This window comes from Anomaloglossus baeobatrachus, chromosome 8, assembly GCF_048569485.1.
Source record: "Anomaloglossus baeobatrachus isolate aAnoBae1 chromosome 8, aAnoBae1.hap1, whole genome shotgun sequence".
Taxonomy (NCBI): Eukaryota; Metazoa; Chordata; class Amphibia; order Anura; family Aromobatidae; genus Anomaloglossus; species Anomaloglossus baeobatrachus.
The window spans coordinates 238,520,630-238,535,785 of record NC_134360.1 but is presented as its reverse complement, the minus strand read 5'-3'; the positions used below and the strand labels follow the sequence as shown (position 1 = coordinate 238,535,785).

The window sequence follows — 15,156 nt, the reverse complement described above, 5'->3', positions numbered from 1 at the left end:
AGGGGAAGGGCGGGACGCTGTACAGAACGTCAGCGCCGAGGGCTGGAGTCTACTTTACATACTCCAGCCCTCACACTGAGCACAGTGGGACGCTAGTTTCCCGCACTTTGTCTGAGGCACGCCCACGGTCCGCCCCTCTTCACAGAACGTCGGCAGCCATTCCTGTGTGCAGTTTGAGCTGGAGAGGGGAGACAAGTTCTGGGAGACCCAGGCACGGGATTCTGGCGACCACACACCCGCTTTTGAGCGGGCGGTAAGCGGCACCTCCGGTGCTGACCCCACTAGTGCCGAAGTGTACAATTGTATTTTTATGCTTGCATGCTATACATTGCACTGTACGGTCGCTGGTGATTCTTGGCTATATACCCTCCTAGATTGCTCAGAGGAGACAACAGCATGTCGTCCGCAAAAAGCAAGGGTGCCAAGGCACAGGCTTTCTATGCTGCTTGTACCGCATGTGAGGCTACTCTACCGGCAGGTTCCACTGACCCCCATTGTGTGCAGTGCTCGGCCCCTGTGCCCCCTGCTCGGCCGGGGCCTCTGCTAGAGGTGACCCAGGGAGAACCACCTGTGAATACTGTCCAGGTGACGGGGAAAGAGTTTGCAGTTTTTGCTGATAGATTGTCTGTGACTATGACTAAAATTCTAGAAACTTTGCAGTCTAGACCAGTAACTCAGACCATGGGCACGGTTGAATCACTGCTCCCTGGTCCCCCTCAGTTGGAACAGCTCCGGGCTCCGGGGGTGTCCCATGCATCCCAGGGTGACGGCTCTGACACGGACGACAGTCCCAGACAGCCTAAGCGAGCTCGCTATGAGCGGCCCTCTACTTCATCACACTGGTCAGGGTCCCAGCAAGAGGACTCTCTGTGTGATGAGGCGGAGGTAGCTGATCAGGATTCTGATCCTGAGACCGCTCTCAATTTGGATACTCCTGATGGTGACGCCATAGTGAATGATCTTATAGCGTCCATCAATAGAATGTTGGATATTTCTCCCCCAGCTCCTCCGGTGGAGGAGTCAGCTTCACAGCAGGAGAAATTCCATTTCAGGTATCCCAAGCGTAAATTAAGTACTTTTCTGGACCACTCTGACTTTAGAGAGTCAGTCCAGAAACACCACGCTTATCCAGATAAGCGTTTCTCCAAACGGCTTAAGGATACACGTTACCCCTTCCCCCCTGACGTGGTCAAAGGCTGGACCCAGTGTCCCAAGGTGGATCCTCCAATCTCCAGGCTTGCGGCTAGATCCATAGTTGCAGTGGAAGATGGGGCTGCACTTAAAGATGCCACTGACAGACAGATGGAGCTCTGGTTGAAATCCATCTATGAAGCTATCGGCGCGTCGTTTGCTCCAGCATTCGCAGCCGTATGGGCACTCCAAGCTATTTCAGCTGGTCTTGCACAGATTGACACGGTCACACGTACATCTGTTCCGCAGGTGGCATCCTTAACCTCTCAAATGTCTGCATTTGCGTCTTACGCGATTAATGCTGTTCTGGACTCTACGAGCCGTACGGCAGTGGCGTCCGCCAACTCCGTGGTTTTACGCAGAGCCTTGTGGTTAAGGGAATGGAAGGCAGATTCTGCTTCCAAAAAGTGCTTAACCAGTTTGCCATTTTCTGGTGACCGACTGTTTGGTGAGCGTTTGGATGAAATCATTAAACAGTCCAAGGGTAAGGATTCATCCTTACCTCAGCCCAGACAAAACAAACCCCAACAGAGGAGGGGACAGTCGGGGTTTCGGTCCTTTCGAGGCTCGGGCAGGTCCCAGTTCTCCTCGTCCAAAAGGACTCAAAAGGATCAGAGGAGCTCAGATTCTTGGCGGGCTCAGTCACGCCCAAAAAAGACAGCCGGAAGACCCGCTACCAAGGCGGCTTCCTCATGACTTTCGGCCTCCTCTCTCCGCATCCTCGGTCGGTGGCAGGCTCTCCCGCTTTGGCGACATTTGGCTGCCACAGGTCCAAGACCGTTGGGTGAGAGACATTCTGTCCCACGGGTACAGGATAGAGTTCAGTTCTCGTCCTCCAACTCGATTCTTCAGAACTTCTCCACCTCCAGACCGAGCCGATGCTCTTCTGCAGGCGGTGTGCACTCTAAAGGCAGAAGGAGTGGTGACCCCTGTTCCTCTTCAGGAGCAAGGTCACGGTTTTTACTCCAATTTGTTTGTGGTACCAAAAAAGGACGGGTCTTTCCGCCCTGTTCTGGACCTAAAACTTCTCAACAAGCACGTGCAAACCAGACGGTTCCGGATGGAATCCCTCCGCTCCGTCATCGCCGCAATGTCTCAAGGAGATTTCCTAGCATCAATAGACATCAAGGATGCTTATCTCCACGTACCGATTGCTCCAGAGCATCAGCGTTTTCTACGCTTCGTTATAGGAGACGAACACCTTCAGTTCGTAGCCCTGCCTTTCGGTCTGGCGACAGCCCCACGGGTCTTCACCAAGGTCATGGCAGCAGTAGTAGCAGTCCTACACTCTCAGGGACACTCTGTGATCCCTTACTTAGACGATCTGCTTGTCAAGGCGCCCTCTCAAGAGGCATGCCAACACAGCCTGAACGTTGCGCTGGAGACTCTCCAGAGTTTCGGGTGGATCATCAACTTTTCCAAGTCAAATCTAACCCCGACCCAATCGCTAACATATCTTGGCATGGAGTTTCATACTCTCTCAGCGATAGTGAAGCTTCCGCTGGTCAAACAGCGTTCACTACAGACAGGGGTGCAATCTCTCCTTCAAGGCCAGTCACACCCCTTGAGACGCCTCATGCACTTCCTAGGGAAGATGGTAGCAGCAATGGAGGCAGTCCCTTTCGCGCAGTTTCATCTGCGTCCACTACAATGGGACATTCTCCGCCAATGGGACGGGAAGTCGAAGTCCCTCGACAGGAACGTCTCCCTTTCTCAGGCGGCCAAGGAGTCCCTTCGGTGGTGGCTTCTTCCCACCTCATTGTCAAAAGGAAAGTCCTTCCTACCCCCATCCTGGGCGGTGGTCACGACAGACGCGAGTCTATCAGGGTGGGGAGCAGTTTTTCTCCATCACAGGGCTCAAGGTACGTGGACTCAGCAAGAGTCCACCCTTCAGATCAATGTTCTGGAAATCAGAGCAGTGTATCTTGCCCTACAAGCCTTCCAGCAGTGGCTGGAAGGCAAGCAGATCCGAATTCAGTCGGACAACTCCACAGCGGTGGCATACATCAACCACCAAGGAGGAACACGCAGTCGGCAAGCCTTCCAGGAAGTCCGGCGGATTCTGACGTGGGTGGAAGACACGGCATCCACCATATCCGCAGTTCACATCCCAGGCGTGGACAACTGGGAAGCAGACTTCCTCAGTCGCCAGGGTATGGACGCAGGGGAATGGTCTCTTCACCCGGACGTGTTTCAGGAGATCTGTCGCCGCTGGGGGATGCCGGACGTCGACCTAATGGCGTCTCGGCACAACAAGAAGGTCCCGGTTTTCATGGCACGGTCTCACGATCACCGAGCTCTGGCGGCGGACGCCTTAGTTCAAGATTGGTCGCAGTTCCGGCTTCCTTATGTGTTCCCACCTCTGGCACTGTTGCCCAGAGTGCTGCGCAAGATCAGGTCGGACTGCCGCCGCGCCATTCTCGTCGCTCCAGACTGGCCAAGGAGGTCGTGGTACCCGGATCTGTGGCACCTCGCGGTAGGCCAACCGTGGGCACTACCAGACCGACCAGACTTGCTGTCTCAAGGGCCGTTTTTCCATCGGAATTCTGCGGCCCTGAACCTGACTGTGTGGCCATTGAGTCCTGGATCCTAGCGTATTCAGGATTATCTCAAGAGGTCATTGCCACCATGAGACAGGCTAGAAAACCAACCTCCGCCAAGATCTACCACAGGACGTGGAAGATATTCTTATCTTGGTGCTCTGCTCAGGGAGTTTCTCCCTGGCCATTTGCATTGCCTACTTTTCTTTCCTTCCTGCAATCCGGTTTGGAAAAAGGTTTGTCGCTCGGCTCCCTCAAGGGACAAGTCTCAGCGCTATCTGTATTTTTTCAGAAGCACCTAGCACGGCTTCCTCAGGTACGCACGTTCCTGCAAGGGGTTTGTCATATCGTCCCTCCTTACAAGCGGCCGTTAGAGCCCTGGGATCTGAACAGGGTTCTAATTGCTCTCCAGAAGCCGCCTTTCGAGCCTATGAGGGATGTTCCCCTTTCTCGCCTTTCACAGAAAGTGGCTTTTCTAGTAGCGGTCACGTCTCTTCGGAGAGTGTCCGAGCTAGCAGCGCTGTCATGCAAATCTCCCTTCCTGGTGATTCACCAGGACAAGGTGGTTCTGCGCCCGATTCCGGAGTTTCTCCCTAAGGTGGTATCCCCCTTTCATCTCAATCAGGATATCTCCTTGCCTTCTTTGTGTCCTCATCCAGTTCATCAATGTGAAAAGGATTTGCATTTGTTGGATCTGGTGAGAGCACTCAGAATCTACATTTCCCGCACGGCGCCCCTGCGCCGCTCGGATGCACTCTTTGTCCTTGTCGCTGGTCAGCGTAAAGGGTCGCAAGCTTCCAAATCCACCCTGGCTCGGTGGATCAAGGAACCATTTCTTGAAGCCTACCGTTCTGCTGGACTTCCGGTTCCCTCAGGGCTGAAGGCCCATTCTACCAGAGCCGTGGGTGCGTCCTGGGCATTACGGCACCAGGCTACGGCTCAGCAGGTGTGCCAGGCGGCTACCTGGTCGAGTCTGCACACTTTTACCAAGCATTATCAGGTGCATACCTACGCTTCGGCGGACGCCAGCCTAGGTAGACAAGTCCTTCAGGCGGCGGTTGCCCACCTGTAGGAAAGGGCTGTTTTACGGTCCTATCACGAGGGGTTATTTTACCCACCCAGGGACTGCTTTTGGACGTCCCAATTGTCTGGGTCTCCCAATTAGGAGCGACAAAGAAGAAGGGAATTTTGTTTACTTACCGTAAATTCCTTTTCTTCTAGCTCCAATTGGGAGACCCAGCACCCGCCCTGTTTTCTTAGGGTTTTTTGTTTTTTTCGGGTACACATGCTGTTCACGTTGAATGGTTTCGGTTCTCCGATGATTCTTCGGATTGAATTTGTTCTTAAACCAGTTATTGGCTTTCCTCCTTCTTGCTTTTGCACTAAAACTGAGGAGCCCGTGATCCCACGGGGGGTGTATAGGCAGAAGGGGAGGGGCCTTACACTTTTAAGTGTAATACTTTGTGTGGCCTCCGGAGGCAGTAGCTATACACCCAATTGTCTGGGTCTCCCAATTGGAGCTAGAAGAAAAGGAATTTACGGTAAGTAAACAAAATTCCCTTCTTTAGGGGTATTCAATACAATTTTTAAGGGACATTCCAGACAATTTTAGAAGCATTCTAGACAATTTTAGGGGCATTCCATACAATTTTAGGGGCATTCCATACAATTTTAGGGGCATTCCATACAATTTTAGGGGCATTCCAGACAAATTTTAGGGGCATTCCAGGCAATTTTAGGGGCATTTTAGGCAATTTTAGAAGCATTCTAGACAATTTTAGGGGAATTGCAGGCAATTTTAGGAGCATTCCAGGCAATTTTAGGGGCATTCCAGGCAATTTCAGGGGCATTCCAGACAATTTCAGGGGCATTCCAGACAATTTCAGGGGCATTCCAGACAATTTTAGGGGCATTCCAGACAATTTTAGGAGCATTCCAGGCAATTTTAGGGGCATTCCAGGCAATTTTTAGGGGCATTTCAGACAATTTTAGGGGCATTCTAGACAATTTTAGGGGCATTCCAGGCAATTTTAGGGGCATTCCAGGCAATTTTAGGGGCATTCCAGGCAATTTTTAGGGGCATTTCAGACAATTTTAGGGGCATTCTAGGCAATTTTAGGGGAATTGCAGGCAATTTTAGGGGCATTCCAGGCAATTTTAGGGACATTCCAGGCAATTTTTGGGGCATTCCAGGCAATTTTAGGGGCATTCTAGACAATTTTAGGGGCATTCCAGGCAATTTTAGTGGCATTCTAGACAATTTTAGGGGAATTGCAGGCAATTTTAGGGGCATTCCAGACACTTTTAGGGGCATTCCATGCAATTTTATGGGCATTCCATGCAATTTTAGGGGCATTCCAGCAATTGTAGGGACCTTCCAGACAATTTTAGGGGCATTCCAGACAATTTTAGAGGCATTCCAGACAATTTTAGGGACATTCTAGACAATTTTAGGGACATTCTAGACCATTTTAGAGGCATTCCATGTTTGCGACATCTTAAATGTCCTGCAGCCAGTGGGCTCCATAGATCCCAAGCTTGTCAGTGGATGGGAATACGCATAGGTTATATGGATAGGTTTGGTTTTCTTCTTTTGCTTTCTTCCCTAGGCCCGAGCAGATAGTGGGATGTCCTTTGAGATCTATGAAGACTCTAAAGATCTGCTCAATGCCGTTAGAAAAGGAGGATCCTCTGGCGGAGGATTTACCCTCACTGTAAAGCCCGCTGAATCTCCAGCTGGCTTAGAAGTGGGGTTCAACTATAATAAGGAAACAGATTTCCTGAATAATATCACATCATATACAGCAAAGGTAAATCATTGTAAAATTCCATCTATCTATCTATCCCTCTATCTATCTATCTATCTATCTATCTATCTATCTATCTATCTATCTATCCCTCTATCTATCTATCTATCTATCCCTCTATCTATCTATCTATCTATCTATCTATCTATCCCTCTATCTATCTATCTATCTATCTATCTATCTATCTATCTATCTATCTATCTATCTATCTATCTATCTATCTATCTATCTATCCCTCTATCTATCTATCTATCTATCTATCTATCTATCTATCTATCTATCTATCTATCCCTCTATCTATCTATCTATCTATCTATCCCTCTATCTATCTATCTATCAGAAAATCACATTGTGTAAATTATATAAATTTATTTGCATTTTGCAGAGAAAAATAAGTATTTGATCCCTCTGGCAAACACGACTTAATTCTTGGTGGCCGTTCCCTTGTTGGCAGCTCAGCAATCAGACGCTTTTTGTAGTTGATGATGAGGTTTGCGCACCTGTCAGGAGGAATTTTGCTCCACTCCTCTTTGCAAATCATCTCTGAATCAAGATTTTGAGGCTGTCGCTTGGCACCTCGGAGCTTCAGATCCTTCAATAAGTTTCCTATGGGATTAAGGTCTGGAGTCTGGTTAGGCCTCTCCATGATCTTAATGTACTTCTTTTTGAGCCACTCCTTTGTTGCTTTGGCTGTATGTTTTAGATCATTTTTGTGCTAGAAGACCCAGCCACAACCCATTTTTAATGTGCTGGTGAAGGGAAGGAAGTTGTCACTCAGGATCTTACGGTACATGGCTCCAACCATTATTCCATTGATGCGGTGAAGTAGTCCTGTGAGCTTAGCAGAGAAACACCCCCAAAACGTAATGTTTCCAGTTTCATTCTTGACAGTGGGGATGGTGTTCTTTGGGTCATAGGCAGCATTTCTCAAGAGCTCAATTTTTGTTTCATCTGACCACAACACCTTCTCCATCACTCTCAGAATCATCCAGGTATTCATTGGCTAATTTCAGATGGGCCTTCTTCAGACGGCCCGGCTGCACGTGGGCCTTCTTCAGAAGGGCCGGCTGCACGTGGGCCTTCTTCAGACGGCCCGGCTGCACGTGGGCCTTCTTCAGACGGCCCGGCTGCACATGGGCCTCCTTCAGACGGCCCGGCTGCACGTGGGCCTCCTTCAGACGGCCCGGCTGCATGTGGGCCTCCTTCAGACGGCCCGGCTGCACGTGGGCCTCCTTCAGACGGCCCGGCTGCACGTGGGCCTTCTTGAGTAGTGGGGCTTGCGGGTACTGCAGGATTTTCATCCATTACAGTGTAATGTGTTACCAATGGTTTTCTTGGTAACAGTGGTCCCAGCTGCCTTGAGATCATTTACAAGTTCCCCGCGTGTAGTTTTAGGCTGATCTCTCACCTTCCTCATGATCCTGGATACTCCACGAGGTGAGATTTTGCATGGATTGACAGTCATTTTGTATTTCTTCCATTTTCTTACTATTGCACCAACAGTCGTCTCCTTCTCCCCCAGCGTCTTACTTATGGTTTTGTCGCCCATTCCAGCCTCGTGCAGGTCTATGGTCTTGTCCCTGACATCCTTAGAAAGCTTTGTGGTCGCCCGTGTTGTAGAGGTTAGAGTCTGACTGATTAATGGAGTCTGTGGACAGGAGTCTTTATACAGGGGGCAATGTAAGACCACACCTGTAATGCAGGTAAGGAGTTGATTAGGAGCGGCTAAGTGTCTGCAGGAGCAAGAACTCTTAATGGTTGGTAGCGGATCAAATACTTATTACTCTCTACAAAATGCAAATACATTTATAGAATTTATACAATGTGATTTTCTGGATTTTATTTTAGATATTCTATCTCTCACTGTAACCTACCCTTAAGATAGACTGTTCATGTCTTTGTCAGTGGGCAAACTTACACGATCAGCAACGGATCAAATAATTATTTCCTTCACTCTATCTACTCACTACAAATAAAAGAAAACCCCAACCTCTGTAAGCGCTAAGATATGCAAACATTGCATATATGAAATTGGGATACATTGTCATATAAAATATATACTTCTAAATGAAGACAATTTGTAGGCTTTGTATAAATATTAGGCTTAGGGTTCAATCAGCCTTGTCATGGCTGCTGGGCTCTCATCACTTGGCCAGTTTGTTTGTAGATTTTGCAGTCATAGCAGTTTGCACCTGTTCACACTTGCTTTATTCTGTTAGACGGTGCTGGTCAGTTTTTATTTGTGTTTTGCTTTTATTTTCTTAAAAGAATCTTCAGTTTGTACGCATGAACACTAAAGTCCAGACGGCTCGTTTTCGGATCAAAAGAAGTCCCCTAGTGTTGGATGAGGACATGTTACTGTCACTAATGGAGCTTCCTGATAATTATGACTACGGCCTCTATGCCAGGTTCATTAATGATTATGGCACTCACTTTGTAACCTCTGGCACCCTTGGTGGCATCTTGGATACTGTCATTGTATTAGACAGTAACGTTATGAAAAGAGAAGGTAATACACTATAACAAGTACAGTATATACCAAGAACGTATACCACAAACATCGAAAAACTAATATCTTACATAGGTCTACATAATCTTGTATATAATGTTATAGAGAATGTTGGTATAACCTGGGCATCTCCTGTATATAATCATATATGTACAGCCGGTATAACCTGGGCATCTCCTGTATATAATTATATATGTACAGCTGGTATAACCTGGACATCTCCTGTATATAATTATATATGTACAGCCGGTATAACCTGGGCATCTCCTGTATATAATTATATATGTACAGCCGGTATAACCTGGGCATCTCCTGTATATAATTATATATGTACAGCTGGTATAACCTGGGTATCTCCTGTATATAATTATATATGTACAGCTGGTATAACCTGGGCATCTCCTGTATATAATTATATATGTACAGCTGGTATAACCTGGGTATCTCCTGTATATAATTATATATGTACAGCTGGTATAACCTGGGCATCTCCTGTATATAATTATATATGCACAGCTGGTATAACCTGGGCATCTCCTGTATATAATTATATATGTACAGCTGGTATAACCTGGGTATCTCCTGTATATAATTATATATGTACAGCTGGTATAACCTGGGCATCTCCTGTATATAATTATATATGTACAGCCGGTATAACCCGGGCATCTCCTGTATATAATTATATATGTACAGCTGGTATAACCTGGGCATCTCCTGTATATAATTATATATGTACAGCCGGTATAACCTGGGCATCTCCTGTATATAATTATATATGTACAGCCGGTATAACCTGGACATCTCCTGTATATAATTATATATGTACAGCTGGTATAACCTGGGCATCTCCTGTATATAATTATATATGTACAGCTGGTATAACCTGGGCATCTCCTGTATATAATTATATATGTACAGCTGGTATAACCTGGGCATCGCCTGTATATAATTATATATGTACAGCCGGTATAACCTGGGCATCTCCTGTATATAATTATATATGTACAGCCGGTATAACCTGGGCATCTCCTGTATATAATTATATATGTACAGCCGGTATAACCTGGGCATCTCCTGTATATAATTATATATGTACAGCCGGTATAACCTGGGCATCTCCTGTATATAATTATATATGTACAGCCGGTATAACCTGGGCATCTCCTGTATATAATTATATATGTACAGCCGGTATAACCTGGGCATCGCCTGTATATAATTATATATGTACAGCTGGTATAACCTGGGCATCTCCTGTATATAATTATATATGTACAGCTGGTATAACCTGGGTATCTCCTGTATATAATTATATATGTACAGCCGGTATAACCCGGGCATCTCCTGTATATAATTATATATGTATTGCCGGTATAACCCGGGCATCTCCTGTATATAATTATATATGTACAGCCGGTATAACCTGGGCATCTCCTGTATATAATTATATATGTACAGCTGGTATAACCTGGGCATCTCCTGTATATAATCATATATGTACAGCTGGTATAACCTGGGCATCTCCTGTATATAATTATATATGTACAGCTGGTATAACCTGGGCATCTCCTGTATATAATTATATATGTACAGCTGGTATAACCTGGGCATCTCCTGTATATAATTATATATGTACAGCCGGTATAACCTGGGCATCCCCTGTATATAATTATATATGTACAGCCGGTATAACCTGGGCATCTCCTGTATATAATTATATATGTACAGCTGGTATAACCTGGGCATCTCCTGTATATAATTATATATGTACAGCTGGTATAACCTGGGCATCTCCTGTATATAATTATATATGTACAGCCGGTATAACCTGGGCATCTTCTGTATATAATTATATATGTACAGCTGGTATAACCTGGGCATCTTCTGTATATAATTATATATGTACAGCTGGTATAACCTGGGCATCCCCTGTATATAATTATATATGTACAGCTGGTATAATATGGGCATCCCCTGTATAATTATATATGTACAGCTGGTATAACCTGGGCATCTCCTGTATATAATTATATATGTACAGCTGGTATAACCTGGGTATCACCTGTATATAATTATATATGTACAGCTGGTATAACCTGGGCATCTCCTGTATATAATTATATATGTACAGCTGGTATAACCTGGGCATCTCCTGTATATAATTATATATGTACAGCCGGTATACCCTGGGCATCTCCTGTATATAATTATATATGTACAGCTGGTATAACCTGGACATCTCCTGTATATAATTATATATGTACAGCCGGTATACCCTGGGCATCTCCTGTATATAATTATATATGTACAGCCGGTATAACCTGGGCATCTCCTGTCTATAATTATATATGTACAGCTGGTATAACCTGGGCACCTTCTGTATATAATTATATATGTACAGCTGGTATAACCTGGGCATCTCCTGTATATAATTATATATGTACAGCCGGTATAACCTGGGCATCCCCTGTATATAATTATATATGTACAGCTGGTATAACCTGGGCATCTTCTGTATATAATTATATATGTACAGCTGGTATAACCTGGGTATCTCCTGTATATAATTATATATGTACAGCTGGTATAACCTGGGCATCTCCTGTATATAATTATATATGTACAGCTGGTATAACCTGGGCATCTCCTGTATATAATTATATATGTACAGCTGGTATAACCTGGGCATCTCCTGTATATAATTATATATGTACAGCTGGTATAATCTGGGCATCTCCTGTATATAATTATATATGTACAGCTGGTATAACCTGGGCATCTTCTGTATATAATTATATATGTACAGCTGGTATAACCTGGGCATCTCCTGTATATAATTATATATGTAGTGATGAGCGAGTACTAAAAAGCTCGGGTGCTCGAAGCTCGGGCCGAGCCTCCCAAGATACTCGTGTACTCGGCCCGAGCAACGAGCCCAATGTTATCCTATGGGAGACCCGAGTATTTTTGTGAAATGACCTCCCGGCAGCATGGAGAAACCCTAAAAATGTCACAAAAGTCTCAGAAGAGTGCTCAAATGACATGGCAACAGCATGGGGAAGACCCCTTGAAGCATTTATCACTCTAAAGTCACAGCTGTGAACAATTTTGTCCGCGTTTTACGCCATTTTTACGGACTCACCAGAAAACCTTCCAAAATGACCCCAAAATGATTTTTCATGGCGGAAATGTTAAGGGCACATACCCAATAGTGAGATAGAGCTGGTGTATGTTACTTTTTGAGATCAATACATGAAAGATTTTACGTGAAAACATTGTGTGGCACTCCGATGTCCCTGAGAAGAGACGTACATGAAGGCCTCTTGAGTCTAATGTGCCCATTTTGAGGAAGTGAGTCTTTGTAGTATTTTCCTTTGCCAGGGCAGTCCTAAATTGTGAGGTTCACCAATGCCCCTGCATACAGACGTGCATGAGGGCCTCAAAACATTAAGTGTCCATTGTCAGGAAGTGGGTGTATTATAGTATAGCCCTTAGGCAGGGCAGCCAAAAATTGGGAGGCTCCACATTGTCCCTGGGTAGAGACGTGCATGATGGCCTTTAAACCTGAAGTGCCCATTGTAAGGAAGTGGGTCTATTTCAGTATAGCCCTTTGCCAGGGCAGCCAAAAATTGGGAGGCTCCACATTGTCCCTGGGTAGAGACGTGCATGAGGGCCTCAAAACATTAAGTGTCCATTGTCAGGAAGTGGGTGTATTATAGTATAGCCCTTAGGCAGGGCAGCCAAAAATTGGGAGGCTCCACATTGTCCCTGGGTAGAGACGTGCATGATGGCCTTTAAACCTGAAGTGCCCATTGTAAGGAAGTGGGTCTATTTCAGTATAGCCCTTTGCCAGGGCAGCCAAAAATTGGGAGGCTCCACATTGTCCCTGGGTAGAGACGTGCATGATGGCCTTTAAACCTGAAGTGCCCATTGTAAGGAAGTGGGTCTATTTCAGTATAGCCCTTTGCCAGGGCAGCCAAAAATTGGGAGGCTCCACATTGTCCCTGGGTAGAGACGTGCATGAGGGCCTCAAAACATTAAGTGTCCATTGTCAGGAAGTGGGTGTATTATAGTATAGCCCTTAGGCAGGGCAGCCAAAAATTGGGAGGCTCCACATTGTCCCTGGGTAGAGACGTGCATGATGGCCTTTAAACCTGAAGTGCCCATTGTAAGGAAGTGGGTCTATTTCAGTATAGCCCTTTGCCAGGGCAGCCAAAAATTGGGAGGCTCCACATTGTCCCTGGGTAGAGACGTGCATGAGGGCCTCAAAACATTAAGTGTCCATTGTCAGGAAGTGGGTGTATTATAGTATAGCCCTTAGGCAGGGCAGCCAAAAATTGGGAGGCTCCACATTGTCCCTGGGTAGAGACGTGCATGATGGCCTTTAAACCTGAAGTGCCCATTGTAAGGAAGTGGGTCTATTTCAGTATAGCCCTTTGCCAGGGCAGCCAAAAATTGGGAGGCTCCACATTGTCCCTGGGTAGAGACGTGCATGATGGCCTTTAAACCTGAAGTGCCCATTGTAACGAAGTGGGTCTATTTCAGTATAGCCCTTTGCCAGGGCAGCCAAAAATTGGGAGGCTCCACATTGTCCCTGGGTAGAGACGTGCATGAGGGCCTCAAAACATTAAGTGTCCATTTTAAGGAAGTGGGTGTATTTCAGTATAGCCCTTAGGCAGGGCAGCCAAAAATTGGGAGGCTCCACATTGTCCCTGGATAGAGACGTGCATGATGGCCTTTAAACCTGAAGTGCCCATTGTAAGGAAGTGGGTCTATTTCAGTATAGCCCTTTGCCAGGGCAGCCAAAAATTGGGAGGCTCCACATTGTCCCTGGGTAGAGACGTGCATGAGGGCCTCAAAACATTAAGTGTCCATTGTCAGGAAGTGGGTGTATTATAGTATAGCCCTTAGGCAGGGCAGCCAAAAATTGGGAGGCTCCACATTGTCCCTGGGTAGAGACGTGCATGATGGCCTTTAAACCTGAAGTGCCCATTGTAAGGAAGTGGGTCTATTTCAGTATAGCCCTTTGCCAGGGCAGCCAAAAATTGGGAGGCTCCACATTGTCCCTGGGTAGAGACGTGCATGAGGGCCTCAAAACATTAAGTGTCCATTGTCAGGAAGTGGGTGTATTATAGTATAGCCCTTAGGCAGGGCAGCCAAAAATTGGGAGGCTCCACATTGTCCCTGGATAGAGACGTGCATGATGGCCTTTAAACCTGAAGTGCCCATTGTAAGGAAGTGGGTCTATTTCAGTATAGCCCTTTGCCAGGGCAGCCAAAAATTGGGAGGCTCCACATTGTCCCTGGGTAGAGACGTGCATGAGGGCCTCAAAACATTAAGTGTCCATTGTCAGGAAGTGGGTGTATTATAGTATAGCCCTTAGGCAGGGCAGCCAAAAATTGGGAGGCTCCACATTGTCCCTGGATAGAGACGTGCATGATGGCCTTTAAACCTGAAGTGCCCATTGTAAGGAAGTGGGTCTATTTCAGTATAGCCCTTTGCCAGGGCAGCCAAAAATTGGGAGGCTCCACATTGTCCCTGGGTAGAGACGTGCATGAGGGCCTCAAAACATTAAGTGTCCATTGTCAGGAAGTGGGTGTATTATAGTATAGCCCTTAGGCAGGGCAGCCAAAAATTGGGAGGCTCCACATTGTCCCTGGGTAGAGACGTGCATGATGGCCTTTAAACCTGAAGTGCCCATTGTAAGGAAGTGGGTCTATTTCAGTATAGCCCTTTGCCAGGGCAGCCAAAAATTGGGAGGCTCCACATTGTCCCTGGGTAGAGACGTGCATGAGGGCCTCAAAACATTAAGTGTCCATTTTAAGGAAGTGGGTGTATTTCAGTATAGCCCTTAGGCAGGGCAGCCAAAAATTGGGAGGCTCCACATTGTCCCTGGGTAGAGACGTGCATGATGGCCTTTAAACCTGAAGTGCCCATTGTAAGGAAGTGGGTCTATTTCAGTATAGCCCTTTGCCAGGGCAGCCAAAAATTGGGAGGCTCCACATTGTCCCTGGGTAGAGACGTGCATGAGGGCCTCAAAACATTAAGTGTCCATTTTAAGGAAGTGGGTGTATTATAGTATAGCCCTTAGGCAGGGCAGCCAAAA

General features: G+C 46.4%; 1 protein-coding gene across 1 annotated transcript in view; it reads left to right on the top strand.

Annotated features, from left to right (window-relative positions):
• Window positions 1-15,156, top strand: part of C8A (complement C8 alpha chain) — a 41,001-nt gene that overhangs the window by 14,212 nt on the left and 11,633 nt on the right. Inside the window, exons 6-7 of the mRNA XM_075321159.1 lie at window positions 6,341-6,541; window positions 8,807-9,047. Coding sequence (XP_075177274.1) covers window positions 6,341-6,541; window positions 8,807-9,047 — 442 coding nt within the window. The remainder of the gene's footprint in view (window positions 1-6,340; window positions 6,542-8,806; window positions 9,048-15,156) is intronic.